The following is a 21,216-nucleotide window of genomic DNA, read 5'->3' on the forward strand; positions in this document are numbered from 1 at the left end:
CTTTGGAAGGACTGATGCTAAAGTTGAACCTCCAATACTTTGGCCACCTGTTGCAAAGAGCTGACTCATTGGAAAAGACCTGGGATGCTGGGAAAATTTGGGGGCAGGAGAAGGGGCAAGAGAGGATGAGATGGTTGGATGGCATTATTGACTCAGTGGACATGAGTTTGAGCAAACTCAGGCAGATAGTGAACAACAGGGAAGCCTGGCGTGCTGCACTTCATGGGGTTGCAAACAGTCAGACACGATTTAACGACTGGATAACAATGTTTTGTAGCACACATAATGTAAATTATGTAATGAAATTAACTACTTTACAAAACAAAAAATTATGGAGCAGAGCGTCATTGTTTTACATTTTTGCAAATTTCTTTAATTTCTTAGAAGATATGTCTTGTAACCTCTGGAAAATTCCAGGGTACTTCTGTAAGAGCATGAAAATGAAAAGGGCAAATAATGCCTTAACATGATTAGGAAAATTGTTTTGACCTCAAAGACTCCCTGGAAGGTCAGACCCCTGGGCTCCCTGGACCAGACTTTGAAAACTCCTTGTGTGGAACAGTTGTTGATTCTGGAGTCAGGCAGTGTGTGCTCTGTCACCATCGTGTCCGACTCTGTGTGACCCCATGGACTGCAGCCCACCAAGCGCCTCTGTCCTTGGGATTCTCCAGACACAAATACTGGAGTGGGTAGTCTATCGCTTCTCCAGGGGATCTTCCCGGCCCAGGAATCAAACTAGAGTTTCCTGCATTGCTTGCGGATTCTTTACCAGCTGAGCTACCAGGGAAGCCCAGGGAGTCAGGCAGAGTGCCTTTTACATCCCTGCTCTCTCACTTTCTTTTTTGGGTACTACAGGCCTCACTTTCCTTATCTGCAAAAGGTGATTAATAACAAAGACCTCAAAAGGTTGAGGCGATTAAGTACACAGAGTACACAGCACGCTAGTAGATGTGATAACAATGTTGGCTGCTTTCCTCCGCATTTGGGCTTCAGTCTCCTCCTCTGTTAAACCAAGGACTGGACTGGAAATGCCCAAGGCTGTTCCCAGTACCCACGACCACAGACTGTGCCTCATGAGGAATGTTCTGGATTTCCACACATTCCCATTCCAACTCCAGTGATATTTCCCCTTTAGGTTCGCACAGACACAAAGGCACATTGTTGACTGGCCTTCGGAGATGTGAACAGATACACGCACATCACTTATGACACATGGCGTGCCCACGAACTCTGCTTACAGGCCGCTGAGGGCCAAGATAGAAGCACAGAGGCACATAAATCCAAAGCGTAAAAATGCCTGCCCCGGGGAAATATATGCCCGTGCAGAGACAAGTGTGCACGCGTGCAGGTTGCACAAGGAGACCTTGCGCGCGCGCGCGCGCGCACACACACACACGCACGCCCTCGCGCCCAGCCGCTTTGGGTGCCAGGCCGGTGAGCAGATGGCCCCGGAGACCGGCTGCAGGGCGCGCAGCGGCCGACCGGGGCCGCAACCACTCCTTTCTGTGGCTACTCCCCTCCCCACACCGGGGACTCCCCCGCTCCGCCCTGCGCGCCCCCGCCGCCCGCCGCAGTCCGCGTCCTCCCAACCGGTCAACCTCCGGCTCGGCCCGGGCTCCGCGCATTTCTGCATCTCTCCGAGTGCTCGGCTCGCGGCGGGAGCGAGCAGGGGCGGGGACGGCCGCCGGCGCCCGAGGGCCGGAGGAGTAGCTCTGCAGAGGACAGCCAGGGGGGCCCTAGCTGTCACAGCGGCTGCCCGGGAGCGCCCGCACGGGGTGGCCGGGAGCGGTGGGGCGGGGGCCGCAAGCTCGCGGGCAGCATGGCTGGGCTGCAGGCCAGGTGGGGCTCGGGGCTTAGGCTGCTGGCGCTGTCTACCCTGGGCCTCTGCCTAATGCTGGAAGTCGGCGCCAAGAGGCCCCCCAAGACGCCTCCCTGCCCTCCGAGTTGCTCCTGCACTAGGGACACCGCTTTCTGCGTGGACTCCAAGGCAGTGCCCAGGAACCTGCCCTCCGAGGTCATCTCTCTGTGAGTGCTCTGGACTGGGGCGCGGCCGGGTGGGGGAGCTGGAAAGAAGGCAGAAACCCTGCTCTGGGGAGAACCCCTGCTCCCTCTCTACAGAGTGTGAGGGCCAGGAGGGCTCCAGGGGGCCTGGGGAACTGGTTCCAGGCAGCAGCCTGGCTGGGAGTTCTGCAGTCATGCTGGGGAAAGCAGCCATGGCTGGAAAAGAGAGTGTTTATGGCCAAGAATGAATCATCACCACCATCAGCATTAATGAGACCTACTGTGTGCGGGCGCTGGACTTGGAGGGAGGGGGTTGTTTACATGAGCCTGGGGGCCGCTGCCTGTGATGTCATACCAAGGACAGAAGGCCTCTTGGAGGGGGAAGGTGGCAGCAGGGGGAAGGGTGGGAGGGAGATACACCCCTACTGTGCCCTGGCACGGGTGGACGCCTGCCACTGGTCTCGCCAACCACTCTGCACGGGGCCAGGCAGCCTGTCCCTTACAGCAAGCAGCCTCAGGAACTGGCTAGGCTGTGTGGTTGGTCCCTGAGGGCAAGATGCTAATCCACCGCCCCCATCTCAGTGCTCCATTCCTCCACAGCACCCAGCACACTGGGTGTTTGGATGATGAAGCAGGTATGGATAATGGAACCTTCTTTTGGCCGAGGTCCTTGGTGCTCAGGGAGTCAGTAGTGGAGGATGATAATGAGCTTGTGAGAAGGGAAAGATAGCCTCAGGTTGAAGCGGGGGGTGGAGCCAGGTGACATGGGGAGTTTCCAAGGCGAGCGTATACAGAAGACATTGCCCTGTCCACTTCATGCTGTCCCAGCACAGCCCTCTATTCTCCCCTTGGTTACTGACCCTCAGATGTCCCCTGCAGGACGCTGGTGAATGCTGCCTTCTCAGAGATCCAGGATGGAGCGTTTTCCCACCTGCCACTGCTGCAGTTCCTGTATGGATGGGGCCTCGCTGAAGGGCAGGGCCGGGCAGGGGAAGGGAAGGAGCTCAGACTGGGGGGAGAGGAGGGGAGACTGGTCCTGAGTTGCCCGTGGAGGTCAAGCTGCAGGTGTCCCTTACTCGCTACAACGGGAGAGCCACGGTGAAGCAGCGGAGAGTCCAGAGGGCGCCGGGAGCAGCAGTTTGGGGAAGGAAGGTCCGGGTTGCACGCAAAAGCAAAGAACGGGGGTGTTTGGGGCCCAGTTAGGAATGGACTTGTGTCCTCTGGAGACCCCAAAGAATTGGGTGCAGTAGTTTGGGCTGGAGCCAGAGGGTGGACAGTGCAGGTGAGAGGGGTCACCTCAGAGACAAGTGATCCCAAGGATCAGGGTTTGTAGAGACAGCCTGGAGCTGAAAGGGAGGGAAGACAGGAGGGTCTGGAATTCAAAAGGGAGCTATTTATGTTTGAAGCCCCAGTCACAAGAAAAGATAAGTGTGGTTATCCTCAAACTTACATCTGTCTGAGAGGAACTGGAGTGAGCTGGGTGAGGGTGGGAGGCAGGGCGGTGGGGAAGGACCCAACTTGACAGGAGAGGTATGCCCTAGGAGTAAATAGGGGCCCTGGGAGCTTCTGGAACCAGAGCAGATTCCCGCCTGGACTTGCCACCCAGGCTGCTCCGGAACTCTCCGCTAGGGTCCCCAGGGTGGGAGGCATGGCTTGGGGGTGAGGCAACTGGCTGGGAGCTGGCACGGCAGGCGTGCCCTTGGAAACGCTAATCTGCCTTTGTCTCTTCAGGTTACTCAATTCCAACAAGTTTACACTGATTGGAGACAATGCTTTCACAGGACTCTCACACCTGCAGTACCTGTGCGTGGGAAGGAAAGGGGAGTTGGGAGGAGGGCTGAGAACAGAGATGAAGTGAGGAGGGCTGCGGGGAGGTGGGAGGAGTGCCCTTGAATCCTTTGACTGCAGGGCCCGAGCAGAAGGTCATTTCATCCATCCCTCTGCCTAAACCATCCCGCCTGGATGCCTGTCACCACAGGCTTCATGTCCAGATTCAGAATGAAAGCCTGCCGTGGGCTGGAATCCAGGAGGGCCACAGGGACGCAGCTGGGGTCGGGGAAGTGGTCTGGGTGCGGAATGGCGTCTGAAATAAGTTCTGTTTTCTCCAGCTTCATTGAGAACAACGACATCTGGGCATTATCCAAGTTTACCTTCCGAGGACTCAAGTCTTTGACGCACCTGTGAGTACATCACACACATACACCGGCCCAAAGCCCTGTCTCCTGTGGCCTTTGGCCTTGGGCATGACCTTCAGGTGGGTGACCCAGAGGTCTCTCTTTCAGGTCACTGGCCAACAATAACCTGCAGACACTGCCTAGAGACATCTTTCGGCCCCTGGACATCCTGAGTGACTTGTAAGGCCTGAGTCCTACCTTTTGTTGACTGTGGCACAGAGGGGCGTGGCCCTGGAGGGAGCAGTGTGGGAGCCAGAATTGGAAGATCATAAGGTCTTGACAGGCTGGGAGGGTTTAGGTTTGGGTTGGGGAGAAGGCTAGGTTGATTTATACAGAGATTGGTAGCCTTTCAAGTTGAGGTTCTTCAAGGCATTCGTGGACCCTCTTAAAATGCATGCAAGACATTATGTGTATATTTTTTCCAATTTAGGAAGTATTTTATTTTTAAATTTATTTTTAAATGGAGGATAATTTCTTTAAAACGTTGTGTTGGTTTCTGCTATACAACAACGTGAACCAGCTCTGTGCATGCCAAGTTGCTTCAGTCGTATCTGACTCTTTGCCATGCCATGAACTGAAGCCCGCCAGGCTCCTCCGTCCATAGGATTCTCCGGGCAAGAATGCTGGAGTGGGTTGCCATGCCCTCCTCTAGTTTATCTTCCCCGCCCAGGGATCGAACCCTCATCTCTTACGTCTTCCGCATCGGCAGACGGGTTCCTTACCACTAGCGCCCCCTGGGAAACCAGTCAGTACGCATGTGTCTTCCTCCTGAGCCTCCTTCCTATGGTGTACTTTTTAAACATATGTTTTTTTTTTTCCATTTATTTTTATTAGTTGGAGGCTAATTATTTACAATATTGTAGTGGTTTTTGCCATACATTGACATGAATCAGCCATGGATCCACATGTGTTCCCCATCCCGATCCCCCCTCCTACCTCCATCTCCACCTGATTCCTCCGGGTCTTCCCAGTGCACCAGCCCCGAGCACTTGTCTCATGCACCCAACCTGGGCTGGTGATCTGTTTCACCCTTGATAGTATACTTGTTTCAATGCTGTTCTCTCAGAACATCCCACCCTCGCCTTCTCCCACAGAGTCCCAAAGTCTGTTCTGTACATCTGTGTCTCTTTTTCTGTTTTGGGTATAGGGTTATCGTTACCATCTTTCTAAATTCCATATATATGCGTTAGTATACTGTATTGGTCTTTATCTTTCTGGCTTACTTCACTCTGTATAATGGGCTCCAGTTTCATCCACCTCATTAGAACTGATTCAAATGAATTCTTTTTAATGGCTGAGTAATATTCCATGGTGTATATGTACCACAGCTTCCTTATCCATTCGTCTGCTGATGGGCGTCTAGGTTCCTTCCATGTCCTGGCTATTATAAACAGTGCTGCGATGAACATTGGTGTGCATGTGTCTCTTTCAGATCTGGTTTCCTCGGTGTGTATGCCCAGAAGTGGGATTGCTGGGTCATATGGCAGTTCTATAAACATATGTTTGATTTGAATCTGTGTTAAAGTCCAGTAGCATAGCCATAGTCATTGATCAGTATTTCTACAACAAAACAAAAGCCCCAGAATGAGGAAGGTTTGGAGGAACGGGGATGAAACAGATAGATGTGGAGGTCATACACGGGAAAAGGCCCCTGGCCAAGGAGGCAAGTAGGGGCTGAAACTCAGCCTGTACTCTGCTGGTCAAGCACGTGTCCGCGGGGCTGAACCCACCCCGTGGGGGACCTTTCTCTAACCGGCACAAAGATGCCACATGAGCAGCCAGCAGCAGCCTTGCCAGTATCTACTGAAAACCCAGAGGGCCCGGGTGGGCAGAGCAGCTGAGAGCCTGCCCCCTCTGTGCCTCCTCCGTCACCCTCATGACGCAGGGACCTGCGGGGCAACTCGCTCAACTGTGACTGCAAGGTGAAGTGGCTGGTGGAGTGGCTGGCGCACACCAACACCACAGTGGCGCCCATCTACTGCGCCAGCCCGCCCCGCTTCCAGGAGCATAAGGTGCAGGATCTCCCGCTGCGAGAGTTCGACTGCATCACCACGGGTAGGAGGCGCCCCACCGTGGGCATCAGGCTGGGCCTCCCCTGGGATGCCCCCGCTGTCCTGCCTTGGCAGTCGAGTAGCCCTAACCCTTCTCCCAACCTAACCCTAACCCCTAACCCCGCATCCCTGCAGATTTCGTGCTGTACCAGACACTGTCCTTCCCAGCAGTGTCAGCCGAGCCCTTCCTCTACTCCAGCGACCTCTACTTGGCTCTGGCCCAGCCGGGAGCCAGCGCCTGCACCATCCTCAAGTGGGACTACGTTGAAAGGCAGCTTCGGGACTATGATAGAATCCCAGGTATCTAGGCCTGACCTGGCTGTGGTGGCCCTGAGGGTGGGGTGGGCTCTGTTGTTCCTCTTCCTTGGGTTCCTCCAGGTAGAAGGATAGATGAGACATGGTCTCTGCCCACAAGAAGAACTTTTCTAGTCTTTGGGGGGAGGTTGATACATACACAGATAACATCCACATAACACACAGGTCCTAGGAGGAAGATACGACCACAATGCTTTGGGGGCCGAAGGAGAGGCCTACCCTGGGCAATCGGGGAAGGTTTCCTGGTAGAGGGGATGCCTAAGCTGAATCATGTATATATATTTTTACTTATTTATTTATTTAATCGTCTTCGTTGCTGCATGGGCTTCTCACTGCAGCGGCTTCTCTTACCGTGGAGCACAGGCTCTAGAACATGCAGACTCCAGCAGGTGTGGCACAGGTGGGCTCAGCGCAGGTAGGCTCAGTAGGCGCAGCTCCCAGGCTCTATAGCACAGGCTTAATAGCTGTGGTGCACTGGGTTAGTTGCTCCGAAGCCTGTGGGATCTTCCTGGATTAGGGATAGAACCTGTGCCTCCTGCATTGGCAGGCGATTCTTTATCACTGAGCCTTTGTACACAGTAAGCTGACGTGACGGTTATTCAGTTGGTCAATATCTAGCAACACGTATTTTGTGCTCAGCGTCAGCTTATATTGGAACTCTGGGGTCAAAGGCAAAGGGAGGGTGAGGGTGAGATGGATTCTTAGCTGTGAGACAATGAGAAAGCATTGAGCACAGGATGGACGCTCAGCAGGGACAGAATACTGTAACAGACAGCCTTAGTCGGAGGGGCCCGGCCCTCTTTTCTGAGGGTGTGGTGGGGGCCCCCTAACACCACTCCCCTCCACCCTCAGCCCCTTCTGCAGTGCACTGCAAGCCGATGGTGGTGGACAGCCAACTGTACGTGGTGGTGGCCCAACTGTTTGGAGGCTCTTACATTTACCACTGGGACCCCAACACCACGCGCTTCACCAAGCTGCAGGACATTGACCCTCAGCGTGTACGCAAGCCCAACGACCTGGAGGCCTTCCGCATCGACGGCGACTGGTACTTCGCTGTGGCTGACAGCTCCAAGGCGGGAGCTACCAGCCTCTACCGCTGGCACCAGAACGGCTTCTACTCCCACCAGGCCCTGCACCCCTGGCACCGGGACACCGACCTGGAATTTGTGGATGGCGAGGGAAAGCCGCGCCTGATCGTGTCCAGCAGTTCGCAGGCTCCCGTCATCTATCAGTGGAGTCGCACCCAGAAACAGTTTGTGGCCCAGGGCGAGGTGACCCAGGTGCCCGATGCCCAGGCAGTGAAACACTTCCGTGCGGGCCGCGATAGCTACCTGTGCCTCAGCCGTTACATCGGTGACTCCAAGATCCTGCGCTGGGAGGGCGCCCGCTTCTCCGAGGTGCAGGCCCTGCCCTCCCGGGGCTCGCTGGCCCTGCAGCCCTTCCTGGTGGGTGGCCGCCGCTACCTGGCACTGGGCAGCGACTTCTCCTTCACGCAGATCTACCAGTGGGATGACGGGCGGCAGAAGTTTGTGCGGTTCCAAGAGCTGGCCGTGCAGGCCCCCCGGGCTTTCTGCTACATGCCAGCTGGGGATGCCCAACTGCTCCTGGCGCCCAGCTTCAAGGGACAGACGCTGGTGTACCGACACGTGGTGGTGGACCTCAGTGCCTAGGGGGGTGCGGGGGCCTCGGGGTTCCTCGGGCCACGCCGGAGGCTGGGTGGGAGCTTCCAGGTGAGCCACATATGTGCTTGTGGGAAGACACACATAGCCCATCCACACACGCGCTCTCACGTGTACACACCCCAGTGAGCATGGGCCGCACCATGGACTGTAGCCCAGGGAGGCCCCTTGGTCTTCACTGGAATCAGCACGAAAGACTTGTGTACGCACCTGGCAACCCAGCGCCCAGTGCCCTCCTGCGGGGACGCCTGTGCACCCCGCCCGCAGCCGCCCTTGCTCTGCTGCCTTCCACATGCTCTGGCCTGGGGAGGGGTCCTGGGAGGGAGGGAGAGAAGCCAAGCTGCCTCTCCTGTTCTTCGGCGTATCCTTCTGACCCTCTGGTCTTTCCTGTTGGTGCTCAGGGTGTCTGTTTACCTGCTCGTCCTCCGCATTGCAGCCTGTGGCCACATCCTCCGTACTGCCGGCTGTGCTCTCCCATGCCACACGCCCTCCGCGGGCACATGTGGACGTGGACACACTCCTTGAGTGACATGCACGCACGCCTGCCCACACGCACATGCACAGCTTCAGTGCAGCCTGAAGGGCGTCTCTTCCGTGACCTTGCCTCTCTTCCTGCAGGGGCACACGGTACCCGGCCTCCTCCACCCACCCCCTGGTGTGCCCACCCCATGGCTGATAATGATGGGAATGGTGGTACCAGCCTCTGGGTACCAGCCGGACTTCCTGGGGGGCAAAGCCCCTCTGCCCGAAGCAATAACGACAGCCGACCCTGACTTCTTCCCAGCACTGTCTCTGTTCTCACTGGACTTTCCTTCTCTCACCCTGAGTCTGCTTCCCTGGGGGACAGGAGACCACCCAGGTAAAGGCCTTCTGCTTTTCCTTCCTGTAGCTGCGCCTGCCTCTGACCGCCCTCTGGTTCAGCCCTACAGGGGACATGGACCTTGTGTTGTGTGGGCTCTTCTGGGTGTGTCCACGGGCCGGCCAAGCACCTGAGGTATCTGGGCAGGCGCCAGGAGTGGATAGCACCCTGGGGCCCTGGCACCCCTCTGAACCACAGAGACACTCCCTGGAGCTGAGAGAGACAGAGGGAGGGAGGGGCCTGAGGAAGCGGCCCCTGACAGCCAAGCTTCTGCCGCCCTCTGCTGTGCACGGGAATAGAAGGCTCTGAGACGCAGAGCTGGCAGGGGAGGCGCTTCCCAGTGCCCAGATGGCGTGAGGGCCCCCAGGTAGCAAGATGCCCAGAGGCACTTGGAGGCAATGATCTGATTCACTTGCTTCAAATAAAAATCCCACCCCCTGACAGCTCTCAGGTATCCAATGGTGATGATCTGCAGCTCCTATTTCCTTAAGAACAAAGCTGTGTTTTCTGTCCCTGATGCTTGGAGGGGGCCAGCATCAGATGTCAGACCCCCTTCCTCCCTGCTCCCCTCCCTCTAAGGAAGGAGTAAGCATCCCAAGGTCAGCTGGTGCTGGGGTCAGGAGTTCACGCTGATGACACTCAGGTGCTGGGCCAGTGTGACTAGTCTCCATCACCTGGGGCTGACTCACGGCCAGGTGTTCCTTCCTGGAGATCACAGTCTTGGGGCCCACTGAGATCAGAGTCTGTCCCTCGGTCAGGTCAAGTTCAACCAACAGGGCTAAGGACAAGCTCAGTGGTTGGTCTCCTCTCCATCCCCCTCTGCTGGACAAGCATGCATCACGGCTGTCACCCTCAGACCTGGTGTGAGATTTCAAGCAAGTGGACTGATTTCCCTGAGCTGAGCGTCTCTTTCTGTAAAGTAGATAATAAAACCTACTCTGCCCGATCCTGATTGTGCCACTTACTAGCTGGGAGGTCTCAAGTGTGTTCCTTCCCTTATCTGAATCTCAGTTTTCTCATCTGAAAAATGTGGCTAACCATGCTACCTACCTGACAGGGTTAGTGTGAGATTTGAATGCATTACATTTATAATATGTTGATGTATGAATATAAACAGTGACAAATTTTGTTTTCTTGGGCTACAAAATCACTGTGGATGGTGACTCCAGTCATGAAATTAAAAGATGCTTGTTCCTTGGAAGAAAAGCTATGACAAATCTAGACAGCATATTAAAAAGCAGAGCCATCACTTCGCCGACAAAGGTCCATATAGTGAAAATGATGGTTTTTCCAGTAGTCTTGTACCGATGTGAGAGTTGGACTATAAAGAAAGTTAAGTGACGAAGAATTGATGCTTTCGAATTATGGTGCTAGAGAAGACTCTTGAGAGTCCCTTGGACAGCAAGGAGATCAAACCAGTCAATCTCAAAGGAAATCAACCCTGAATATTCACTGAAAGGACTGATGCTGAAGCTGAAGCTTCAATACTTTGGCCACCTGATGTGAAGAGCCAACTCATTGGAAAAGACCCTGATGCTGGGAAAGATCAAAGGCAAAAGGAGAAGGGGGCGAAGGGGGATGAGATGGTTGGATGGCATCAGTGACTTAATGGACACGAGTTTGGGCAAACTCTGGGAGATGGTGAAAGACAGAAGCCTGGCATGCTGCAGTCCATGGGGTCCCAAAGAGTCAGACACAATTGAGCGACTGAACAACAATATATGTGTGACCCTTAGAATCATGTGGCACAAAGCTAAGACTTTTTTGGTTGTAGGACTCTATGAGGTACCCAAGTGTCTCACAGAAGACTTTAATGGCAGGGAGAAGGCTGATCTCTGAGGAGACCTGCTTTCTATGGATGAGGGTTCCTGCCCATCTTCAGTCTCAGAGGCCCTGTTGTTGTTGTTTAGTCACTAGGTCGTGTCCGACTTGTTGCGACCCCATGGACTACAACACGCCAGGCTTCCCTGTCCTTCACTATCCTCACAGAGCCCCTGTACCCTACATCTTACCTTTAGCCTCAGATGCCCACTTCTCACAACAGGGAACCTCACAGGTGATATGTCTGGGTTTCCACCTTCTGAAACTGCATTCACGCACTCTTGGCTTAGCAGGTACCTCTCGGGTCCCCCAGCCACACTGTCCTGGGAATGCCTGTCCTACTTTTTCAAATGGGGTCTCATCCTGTGCCAGGGGACAAGTTGCCAGGGAAAGTGGGTTGAGTCTTCTAGACATGTTGGCATTTTGTCACCCAGTAGAAAGATAAACATCACTGTCACTCCCCACCCCCCACCAGGGAATCTTCTGAAGGCGGGAGACACCCCCCCCCTCCTGAATGCCCAGCTTTCCGCACAGGGCTGGGATGGAACCCACCGTGTGTCCACATGGTCACCTGCCAGGGGCAGGTCATCTGTATGTCCAGAGAGCTGCTTAGCAACCCAGTGTAACCAGGTGACTGTGTCAACAGCTCAGGACCAAAGGGCGTGAGAGGCAGAGTCCACTCACTCTGCCAAAGCCCAGGAGGGTGACCCCCTCAAGCTGTTGGCCTCAAACCCCTCCCTGCTGATCTCTGCTTTCAGCCACAGACCTCTGACATATTGTCTCTTACATTTTCCAAGCACAGTCATTGGGACCAAGAGTCTCCCTTTGAGAGATGGCCCCAATTGGCTTGGCTTAGAGTGGGCACAGGGGAGCTCCTCTCCAGTGAATGGGGGTAAAGCGAGGCCTGTGATGCTGAGGTCAGGTGACTCTGGAAGGCATCAAGGGTCGGGGAGGAGAGGCAGATCTGCAGCAAGTACCAAAGGCTGCTGGAGGTTCACATGCACACAGTCAGCCCAGGCAGCCTTACTTCCAAAAGAATCGATATCCCTTCCCCCCTTCCCTTTTCTGCACTTCACCCAGCTCCTCCTGAGCTGTCCAGAGGATCAATCACATCCTTCTACCCCAAGAAGACAAGGGTATTTTTCACCTTTGTTACAATGTTGCATGGTGGTCAGGACCTTCCTGCCTGCACCTTAGCCCTGGATGGTTCTTGTTCCTCCAGTCTAGGTAGGAGCTCCAACCAGTGTGAGCAGGTGGGGGCAGAGAGAAGGAGGCGTCAGGGCCTCGGGGGAGTTTCTTCTGTGGGCCAGTTTCACTGCAAGCTCTCCCACTCAGCAGTACCAATAAAACTGATGATCATAATTATGACATAATCACTGAGTGTTTATTCCCAAGAAGCCTCCTTTCCCTGGCCTCCATCACTACTTACTCTGTTCTTCTGATAGATGGTGAGGGTTAACTATGGCTGTAATAAAAAGTAATAACTGCCCAAGTTTCCTGCCCCCGCAGCTCTGGGCAGCTCTGCGGCCCTCACTTTAGCTCTGTGAGGCAGTGAAGGGGCTGTGCTGGGTTGGGGGTGGGTGATGTGCTCCCCATGAGCAGAAGGAGGAATGGGGCACCTAGCAGAAGAGATACAAAGAATGTAATGCCACCTGCAAAGCTGTAGAAGCAGCAAAGATTGCCTTCTTTTGTTTTTTCAAAAATAATTTTTATTGAAATAGATATATGGCTTCCCTGGTGGCTCAGATGGTAAAGAGTCTGCCGGCAATGAGGGAGACCCGGGTTCAATCCCTGGATCAGAAAGATCCCCTGGAGAAGGGAATGGCTACCCACTCCAGGACTCTTGCCTGGAGAATTCCATGGACAGAGGAGGCTGGTGGCTACAGTCCATGGGGTCACAAAGAATTGGACATGACTGAGTGACTACTACTTTCATATATATATATATATATGTGTGTGTGTGTGTGTGTGTATATATATATATATATATATCACTGAGTGGAGTGAAATATATACTAATATATATGTTACAATGTGCAAGTCTTCGCTTTTAGCCTCCCACCTTCTTCCACATACATACCTTCCTCCTAGAGGAGCTTTCCCGTTACCCTTCCCTTCTTAGACCTGCCCTCAAAAGAAGACTGAGCCAAACGTTTATCATCCACCATCAAACACCATCAGGTGCCCTTGGACAAGTTACTTTCCACCACTGAGGCTACTTCCTAAATGGTAAAAAGGGGTCTTGTAAAGTTCAAGCCTTGCACTCAAAAATGCACCACAAAGTGGAGATTCTTGATACTAAAGCTCTCAGGGATATCTGTGCTCTTGACTCACAAAAATATGTGGAATTTCAAACTTTGGGGGAAGATGGATTGAGGACTTCACCCAGAATCTCTCAAATCTGCCTGCCCAGGGAAGCGGGAGAAGTCAACTCCTGCAGCCCACCCTTCAGGGTGACTTGGGATGGGGGTGATGAGTCCCTCAGATCCCCTCTCCTCCAAGTCCTCTCCGCTTTCCGTCTAGGTCACCTCAGCATCTTTGAAGCGCTTATCCATCTACTGACCTAGTGCTTTGTAAGAGCCAGATTTGCTGGCGCTCAGCCAAACCTTTAGTTCTCAACTGAGCCTCTAACTCGGGACCTCCACCCATCTCACGCCCATTCCCATCTTACAGAGGGCGGAAAGAAGAGGTAAAAGAGGGGAGCCAGTAAAGAGCTCCATAAAGTCAAGACTCCGAATTCCCTTCGTTTCTTCCCGCCCAGACCCACCTTTTTGTTTCCGCTTCCCACATCCAGATTTCCCATTCCGAGGGCTCCTCCAACCTGTGGGCCCCAGCCGCGAGACGGCTGAGCATCGCCACTTTAAGGGGCAGGCCTCTCGCCTCCCTGACCTCGCCCCGCCCCCTCCGGGGCCGCTCTGCGCCTGCGCCCCGCGCCGGAGACCTGGGGTTGGGCAGCGCCCAGTTCCGTGCAACTTTCAAGTGAGTTGCAAACTCCGCCCCGAAGCCGGTGCCGGTAGCCCGGCGCACTGAGGTCCCGGGGACCCACACGAAGCGCAGACTGCGACCAGCCACCCCTGGCCTGGGACCCACAGCGCCCCTGGCAAGGGCCGAACGGTTCGTTCTCCGGAGCAGGAAGTGCGGGTCAGAGCTGTAACTGCCAAAGCGGCGCGGTGGGGCGGAAGAGCGCGCTGGCGGGTACCGGCTCCCGAGTCGGTCCTGCCTGCCCCGGCCCGCTCATCTCCCCTTTCTTCAGGCTCTCCGCGCCGCGGAGTTAGTGCGGGCTCCGCCTCCACAAGGGGCAATCCTAGCGCCCCTGTGGTTCCTACACCCCCACCGTGGCGTGAGCGTCCCTCTGGTCGTCTTCCTGGAGGGATCTCCCTTCGCTCCCAAGGCTGCAGAATGGTGTCCTGGATGATCTGTCGCCTGGTGGTGTGAGTATGGCCCTTCTAATTCTCCCTCTGTCCCTGGGTTTCAACCTGCCCCTGGGGTGGAAACTGAGGATGTCAGGTGGAAAGAGGGGCTTTCTGAGCTCCCTCACACCTTTCCCCTCCTTTCAACATTCACTGCAAGGGTTAACGGATTTGTGGACCTGCACAAGACATGGGGGTGGGGGGGGGGGCGCGTGCTGGTACCCCCACCCTCAAGCCTACTTGGCCGACGGCCGGACGAAACCCCTTGCGCTCAGACACGCACTGCAGGCAGGGGCGTGGGAGAGAGGACCACAGGCCGGCCAGCAGCCCCATGGCAGACACAAGATGTGGCACGTTGTGGGCGCTTCCCAACTGAGCAGTCATTCACGTGACTCACCATCCTGGCCTCAGCCTCCCCACTCAGTCCTACTCGTCACCTTTCGGTACTCCAGCACCTGGCTGAAATATCTCTGTCTGCAACCTGGCACTGCCGGATCTGGTGGCCCTGCGCCTGATGGCACGTCCAGGGGAAGAATCAGCCCTGTGCCCTCACGGCTCCGAAGCCTGCTTCCCACCCACCTTGTGCTCTCCCTGCCTCATGCACCCAAGGGCCACTTTTGCAGGCCTGAGCAGGCTTGGGGTGTTTGTAAACAGCAGGGTAGGGAGGTGGCCTCCAGGGCTCTGACTCAGGTGCAGGTTGTGCAAGCCAAGCGGGAAGAACAGGGCAGGCACCACCACCTTGAACCTGGGTGGGAGGAGGCGGCCACCTGGCTGCGGGGTGGGGAATGGTGCCCCTCACACTTCTCTGCTTTGGGGGCTGCTCTTCAGGCTGGTGTTTGGGATGCTGTACCCAGCTTATGCTTCCTACAAGGCTGTGAAGACCAAGAACATTCGTGAATATGTGAGTGTGGGGGTGGGCAGGAGGGCTCAGCTCAGGTGGGGGGTGTGGTAGGATTTGGTGAGGTGTGTGGTGTCCAAGCTGGCCTCCCTCTTTTTCAGGGGTATAATCTGGTGGTATATCCTGAAGCAGCATGGGTGTGGATGGAGGGTGGGCTGTTGGGGTTCTTTGTAAGATCTTGTGGGTGAAGCTGATTGAGGGTGGGTACAGGAATGAGTGGCAGTTTCTCAGAGGCAATTCTGTAAGGCCAGCCAAGTGCCAGGGGAATGCAGTGGGAAGGGCTTTCTGGAATCTCTGGACTGGGTCAGCCCGGGACAGGGGAGTTGGTACCACCGGTTCAGCTTCTGGCTTCTGACCTCTCCCCCTACCCCACCCTATCCAGGTCCGATGGATGATGTACTGGATCGTCTTTGCACTCTTCATGGCGGTGGAGACCTTCACGGACATCTTTGTTTCCTGGTATGGGCGCCGGGGCTCTGTGGGCTGCGGGGAGGGGCTGGCCCTCCCTGGCCTGGCTCCCCGGTGGACCTTGCCCCTCTGCTTGCACAGGTTCCCTTTCTACTACGAGATCAAGATGGCATTTGTGCTGTGGCTGCTTTCACCCTACACCAGGGGGGCCAGCATGCTTTACCGAAAGTTTGTCCACCCATCCTTGTCTCGCCATGAGAAGGTACCCCAGGGGGAGGCAGGGTGGGCAGCGTGGGGGGGTGCGAGGGAAGGAGCCCTGGATTTGGGGCTTGAGACACTGGGGGACATCTGGGCTCTAATCCCAGTCCTGCTGCTGTTGAACTGTGGGACCTTGCCAGAGCCTTGTCTTCTTCCTCTTCTGGACTAATCAGATGGGTGCACAGGTGAAGGATCTTTGGAGGGTGTAACACACCGGCTGGAAGCTGGTTTGGGGGTGGTGTGGGGAGCCTGGAGCGTGGCGGATCGTTGAGGTGGAGGCGTGGGGGAGTGGGTGGGCAGCCCTTTGCTCTGTGGATGGGGTGGCCCAGGAGGCATGACTCCCACTGGTTTCTCTGGGTCCGTACAGGAGTGACCCGGGCTGTCCGCCTGAGCTCTCCTCCCCGATGTCGTCTGCAGGAAATCGACACCTACATTGTGCAGGCCAAGGAGCGCAGCTACGAGACGGTGCTCAGCTTCGGGAAGCGGGGCCTCAACATTGCTGCCTCTGCTGCTGTGCAGGCTGCCGCTAAGGTGCCCTGGGCCCCAGCCTTCCAGCAGCCCATCCCGCCCCCGGGGCCCTTGGGGCGGGTCCAGCCCTCAGTCGGGGAGCCAAGGGATAGCAGCTGTCCATCCTGGGGGAGCCGGGGTGAGAGGTGACAGGTGGGGGAGTTGGCGGGAGCATGGAGCTGAAGTTCAGACTTGCCTGGCTCTGACGTTGACCATGAGCCCCTGCTCCTTGTCTCTGGGCCCAAGCTTGCTGTTGGCGCCCCAGGGTGCAGGGCTAGAAGGGTTGCCGTGTTGCCTTTGGGCCTGTGCCCCAGGGATTGCTCACAGGTCAGCCTTGATCTCACTGGGCCGCTCCCCCTGCCTGAGGCCCCTTCTGCCGGAAGCCCTGCCCCCTCCGTCAGGCGGTGCAGCGGCTCCTGCTCCCTTGCAGAGTCAGGGTGCACTGGCCGGGAGGCTGCGGAGCTTCTCCATGCAGGACCTGCGAACCATCCCCGATGGCCCCGCCCCCACCTACCAGGATCCCCTCTACCTGGAGGACCAGGTACCCCGCCGCAGGCCACCCATCGGTGAGTGGGCAGAGGGACCCGGAACTGTGCCCCCCAGAGAGAGGGATGGCGTCTTTCCCCAGGGCCGGAGGAAAGCTGGGTCAGCCGGCCCCCAGCCCTCAGACTGTGTCAATGCCTAGCTTTGCCTCCCGGCTCCTTCTCCTCCACACAGGGTACGGGGCAGGGGGCCTGCGAGACAGTGACACTGATAATGAGTGTTGGTCCGACACAGAAGTGGTCCCCCAGCCACCAGCCCGGCCCCGAGAGAAGCCGCTGGGCCGTAGCCAGAGCCTGCGTGTGGTCAAGAGGAAGCCTCTGGCCCGGGAGGTCAGTAGTGAGGCAGGCACGAGGGAGGGGGGCTGTCCTTACCGCCGCCGCAGCCCCGACCTTTCACGACGACGTGCCTGCCTTTTCTCCCCCAACAGGGCACCTCGCGCTCCCTGAAGGTTCGGACAAGGAAAAAGACCACACCCTCAGACATGGACAGTTAGGGTCTGCAGAGCCAGGCCGGGTCTTACCTCCTGCTCTGCGGGGCGCTGGGGCCCTTCCGAGGGGCTTCTGGCTGTGCTCGCAGCCCTCCTGGCCCTCCTGGCTCTTGCTGACGGTTCCTGGCCACATGCAGGGCCGCGCCCACGATGTACCAAAGCAGGCTGGGCTTACGGTTCTATTTATTGCCTTCCTCGCCCCCTACCTTCCCAGGTGTGGGACCAGAGCCCTCCCCAGGCCCCTGGAAAATGAAACCCAAAGGTTACCCAGCTGCATTCCTTCCTTCCTGTCCTTCAAAGTACTTGACAGCCTTCTCCAAGGCCTGTGTGTGTGTGTGTGTGGGGCTGGGGGGGGCGGTGACGATTGTACGGTTTGTGTTGGTGAATGAGGCTGGGTTTGTGGAAGTTTTGATAAATAAATTCATAAAAGTGCTCCATCTCTTCTGGTTTGTAGTTCTTGTCCTCACAGCACATGTTATTAAACAGCCTGCCACAGGCTAGTCAGGGTCTAGGACCAGTGCTGAAAGGCCTGAGACTACCGGAGGGCCAGATAGCCATTGACAGATAGCTGTGATGTGGCAAGTAGTGTCATGGAAAGCTCCTGAGGACCTCAGAGATGGGAGAGCTGGGGGACAGCCTTGGGAGGGGACAGAGTCTAAGAAAGCAGTCAGGAGGAAATGGAAGCGGGCCTTCACGGGAAGTAAAACCAGTGGCAGTGAAGGTGTGGGGGGACCTCAGGCAGCACGATAATCTCACAGGGGATTAGCTTGAGCTATGTGCAGATTAGGCCTGGGGAGGCCAATTTCCCCCAAGGGCCTGCCAGGCCTCTGGGCACCTCCAGGGGTGGCGAGGTCTGTAAACCCTCAGGGTGACAGTCGGAGCATTGCACCGCCACGGAGTGGCCACGAGAGGGCAGCAGCTGCCAGAGTCTGGTTTGCCCTCAGCTTCCAGGTCAAGGAGGGCGGGGCTTGGAGGCCGAGCAGAGCCTTGCCCCTACAGGGGCCTGGCCGCTGGCTGGCTGGAGGGATGATACAAGAACCCTGGCCCCGCCTCCAGAGGCCCTCCCTGCTGCTTGTGGTCATTGGTCCTCAGCCTGCCCCATCCTCGAATCTCTCCTGAGACCCAGGCTGCCTGCTGGCCCCACTTCATCCCTTAATCCCTGGGCAGCCAGTGCCCAGCCCTGCCCGCTCCTGCCCTGGTCTTACCGTCGTGTCCCAGGGCTGCTCCCCTCTCCCACCCACAGGCCTGCTGTCCTTTCCCACCTCTGATTAAGTCGAGAGATGGGGCAGAGTGTCAGGTGGGAAGAGTGGATACGGGGTAGTCACCCAGAGTGACCTGAGGAGTGTGGATTAACTCTTGGTGTGGGGATTATCCGGGTTTATTCGGGAGAGGTACTTAATCTGCTGGGTGGCTTAGCTCCTCACAGATTGGTGTTCAGTGATTTCCTATCTTGGTGTTCCCTTGCATCATGGGGTTGCCCTATCTCTTCATTTATTCATTCAAAAAATCTTTATTGAGCATCCACCAGGTACCAAGCATGTTTCAAGAAACTTGGGGTGCAAAGTCTAGTGATAGGTAGCATCTAGACTGTGGCTGCCCCAGCAGGGGCTGCTCTGAGCCCTCAACGTGTATTAATTTATTCCTCACAACAATCTTTACAAAGCACTTACTATTATTATAATCTCCATTTCACTAAAGGGAAAACAGGGATCTAGAGGGCAAGTTATTTGCCTGAGGTCACACAGCTAGTAAGTGGCAGAGTTGGGCTTGGAAACCAGGTAGTCTGACTCCAGAGTCAGAATACTTAACCACTGTGCAGAACTAGAGTAAATGAGAAAGTTTCTTGCCAGGGAGAAAAGGAGAAGGAAACGAGCAGAGATGAAACATTGATTGTGTCCTTGACCTTGTGCATTTTAAAGAGGTGATTTCCTTAAATCCTCCTGACAAGACTGTCAGGTGGGAGTTATAGCCATTTTACAGATGGAAAGACTGAGACTTGGAGAAATGAAGCAATTTTCCACAATTGTGCTGCCCCTGGGTCAGAGCACTGTCTCCTGAGGCAAGTCTGCCCAGAGTTTGCTTCGGTAGGGGTGGAATGGCACGATCTACACCCTGTACTGAGAGAACAGAACAGAGGAGCATGTGATAAATGGCAAAATGAAATAAAAACTCGAGGCAGGGAGCAGCTTCAGGAGGCTGACAGTGTGCGCCGGTAAGGGAGCTTTCCTGGGAACCGAGGGGCTTCACCTGCCTGCATTCCTCGGATGGTAACTTACAGTGAGTGGCAGAGTCACTAGGGCCCCGGGGCTGAGTTAGAGATGGTCCCGATGGCCACCTTAGCCCTAGCCTTCCCATTAGCCTGGCTGTCCCCGCTGCTCCTATTTCTGTCTCCGGAAGCATCTCTTTCATTCCAGCATCAGCCTCCAGGCCTTTGCTCTGCTGTATGAATCTCCTATTCTTCCTTCCAGGCTGTCACAGCATTTCTTCATGATCAGATGTCACCTAAAAGCCTTCCTTGACTCTAGCCCCTCGTGAGGCTCCTGATCTCTGGCCAGCTCACCCTGTTCTGGGCTGTGCTTGCATGCGCATCACCCCCTCTGCTTCCTGCCCATATAGATGCCGATAGCTTCTTCTTCCCCACCTTATCAATCTAGACTCATGACTCCAGGCTCTTTTCCTGTCCCCCTCTCTCACCCCTCCCCCATGCTCTGTCCTATTCCTATCTACCCTTTGAACTTTACTCAAACATCACCTCCTCCAGGAAGCCCTCTGTAAGCCTTCCCCATGACCCCTTGGGGTTGATTGCTCATCCAGACCACCTCCCACACTGCACTGTGGCTTCATAATGAACAGATCTGCATCTTACTTTTGTATCCTGGCCTGGAGCACATAGTGGTTAAAGCAGGTGACATATCACGTGGTTCATAGTGAAGTACTTGTTCTCTTATTTCTGAGCTCAGCATCACCCACTCTGTGACATTCCCCTGACTTTCCTAGCCTGAGACCAGAAGCACCTTAATAGTCTGTTAACATGCCTGACCCCGATCTTCACCCAGCATAGGGCCTGACACCTAAGAGGCTTCAGCGAATGTTTGCTGGTAAAAGAACATGCATCAAGGGAGCAGAAGCTCCTTGAGGCTGGGGATGACCTTGTATGTTCATTTTTGTATCGTGAATCTCCGGGTGCCCATCACAGAGCCTTGAAAATGCCCGAGTCTCTGTAATACATGTTTGGTGAGTGTCTGCTGCAGTTGTATGGGTTCCAAGAACTCCTGGGGCCAGAGGGGAAGGGGCAAGGAGAAATCCAAGTTCTGGACCAGCACACGTGATGCTGAGACTGCAGCACTGGATGCAGACTGGGTTTCCCTCTGGGAATCACTGAGACACCTGCCTGGCACCCTCTCCCTCTGCACGGGGTTCCTGGCCCAACCGACCACCTCTCTGGCCTGGCCCCTAGGGGCAGGTTGGGCTGTGCCCTGGCCTGCCCACACCCCCATCCCCATTACCCACCAGCGTGCCCACTGCCTCCCCAGGCAGAATCAGAGCTGGCCAGAGTTCCAACTGGCCTGGAGCACAGATGGGCCAGGTTCCGCTGCCATGGGTATCGGTGGGGAGGTGAAGAGCCTAGGCCAGTCCCCTTGGAAGCACACACCTCTGCTTGGCCCGGGTACCAGTCCTGCTTGGCTTATGCTCACTTCGGCCTCCCCATCCACCTTGCCTGCTCCTGAGGGATGCCCCCCAGTGCTTCCAAGTTCCCGGGTGCAGGCGGATCTTCATTCTCAGGTCTCCCTGCTCCCTCCTCCCT

At 55.8% G+C, this 21,216-nt stretch overlaps 2 protein-coding genes across 4 annotated transcripts; both read left to right on the top strand.

The window, feature by feature from the left end:
• The first annotated feature begins 1,716 nt into the window (after positions 1-1,716).
• Positions 1,717-10,010, top strand: LGI3 (leucine rich repeat LGI family member 3). Its single transcript, XM_061164063.1, has 8 exons — positions 1,717-2,025; positions 2,881-2,952; positions 3,733-3,804; positions 4,110-4,181; positions 4,284-4,355; positions 6,061-6,230; positions 6,362-6,526; positions 7,394-10,010. Exons 1-8 carry the CDS (start codon positions 1,820-1,822, stop codon positions 8,209-8,211), a joined length of 1,647 nt encoding a protein of 548 aa, XP_061020046.1. The 5' UTR covers positions 1,717-1,819; the 3' UTR covers positions 8,212-10,010.
• A 3,819-nt stretch (positions 10,011-13,829) lies between these two features.
• Positions 13,830-17,552, top strand: REEP4 (receptor accessory protein 4). Of its 3 annotated transcripts, none has more exons than XM_061163930.1 (9): positions 13,830-14,041; positions 14,154-14,331; positions 15,139-15,211; positions 15,591-15,667; positions 15,758-15,878; positions 16,292-16,405; positions 16,812-16,947; positions 17,099-17,253; positions 17,352-17,552. In XM_061163930.1, the coding sequence occupies exons 2-9, from the start codon at positions 14,300-14,302 to the stop codon at positions 17,415-17,417; spliced, it is 774 nt and encodes a 257-aa protein (XP_061019913.1). In that variant the 5' UTR covers positions 13,830-14,041; positions 14,154-14,299; the 3' UTR covers positions 17,418-17,552. The 3 variants fall into 3 exon arrangements, with proteins under 3 accessions (XP_061019913.1, XP_061019912.1, XP_061019914.1); XM_061163929.1 differs by having other exon boundaries at positions 13,830-14,014; XM_061163931.1 differs by having other exon boundaries at positions 13,830-14,331; positions 17,159-17,253.
• The last annotated feature ends 3,664 nt before the right edge of the window (positions 17,553-21,216 follow it).

The sequence above is a fragment of the Dama dama genome, chromosome 16 (genome assembly GCF_033118175.1).
Source record: "Dama dama isolate Ldn47 chromosome 16, ASM3311817v1, whole genome shotgun sequence".
NCBI classification, from domain to species: Eukaryota; Metazoa; Chordata; class Mammalia; order Artiodactyla; family Cervidae; genus Dama; species Dama dama.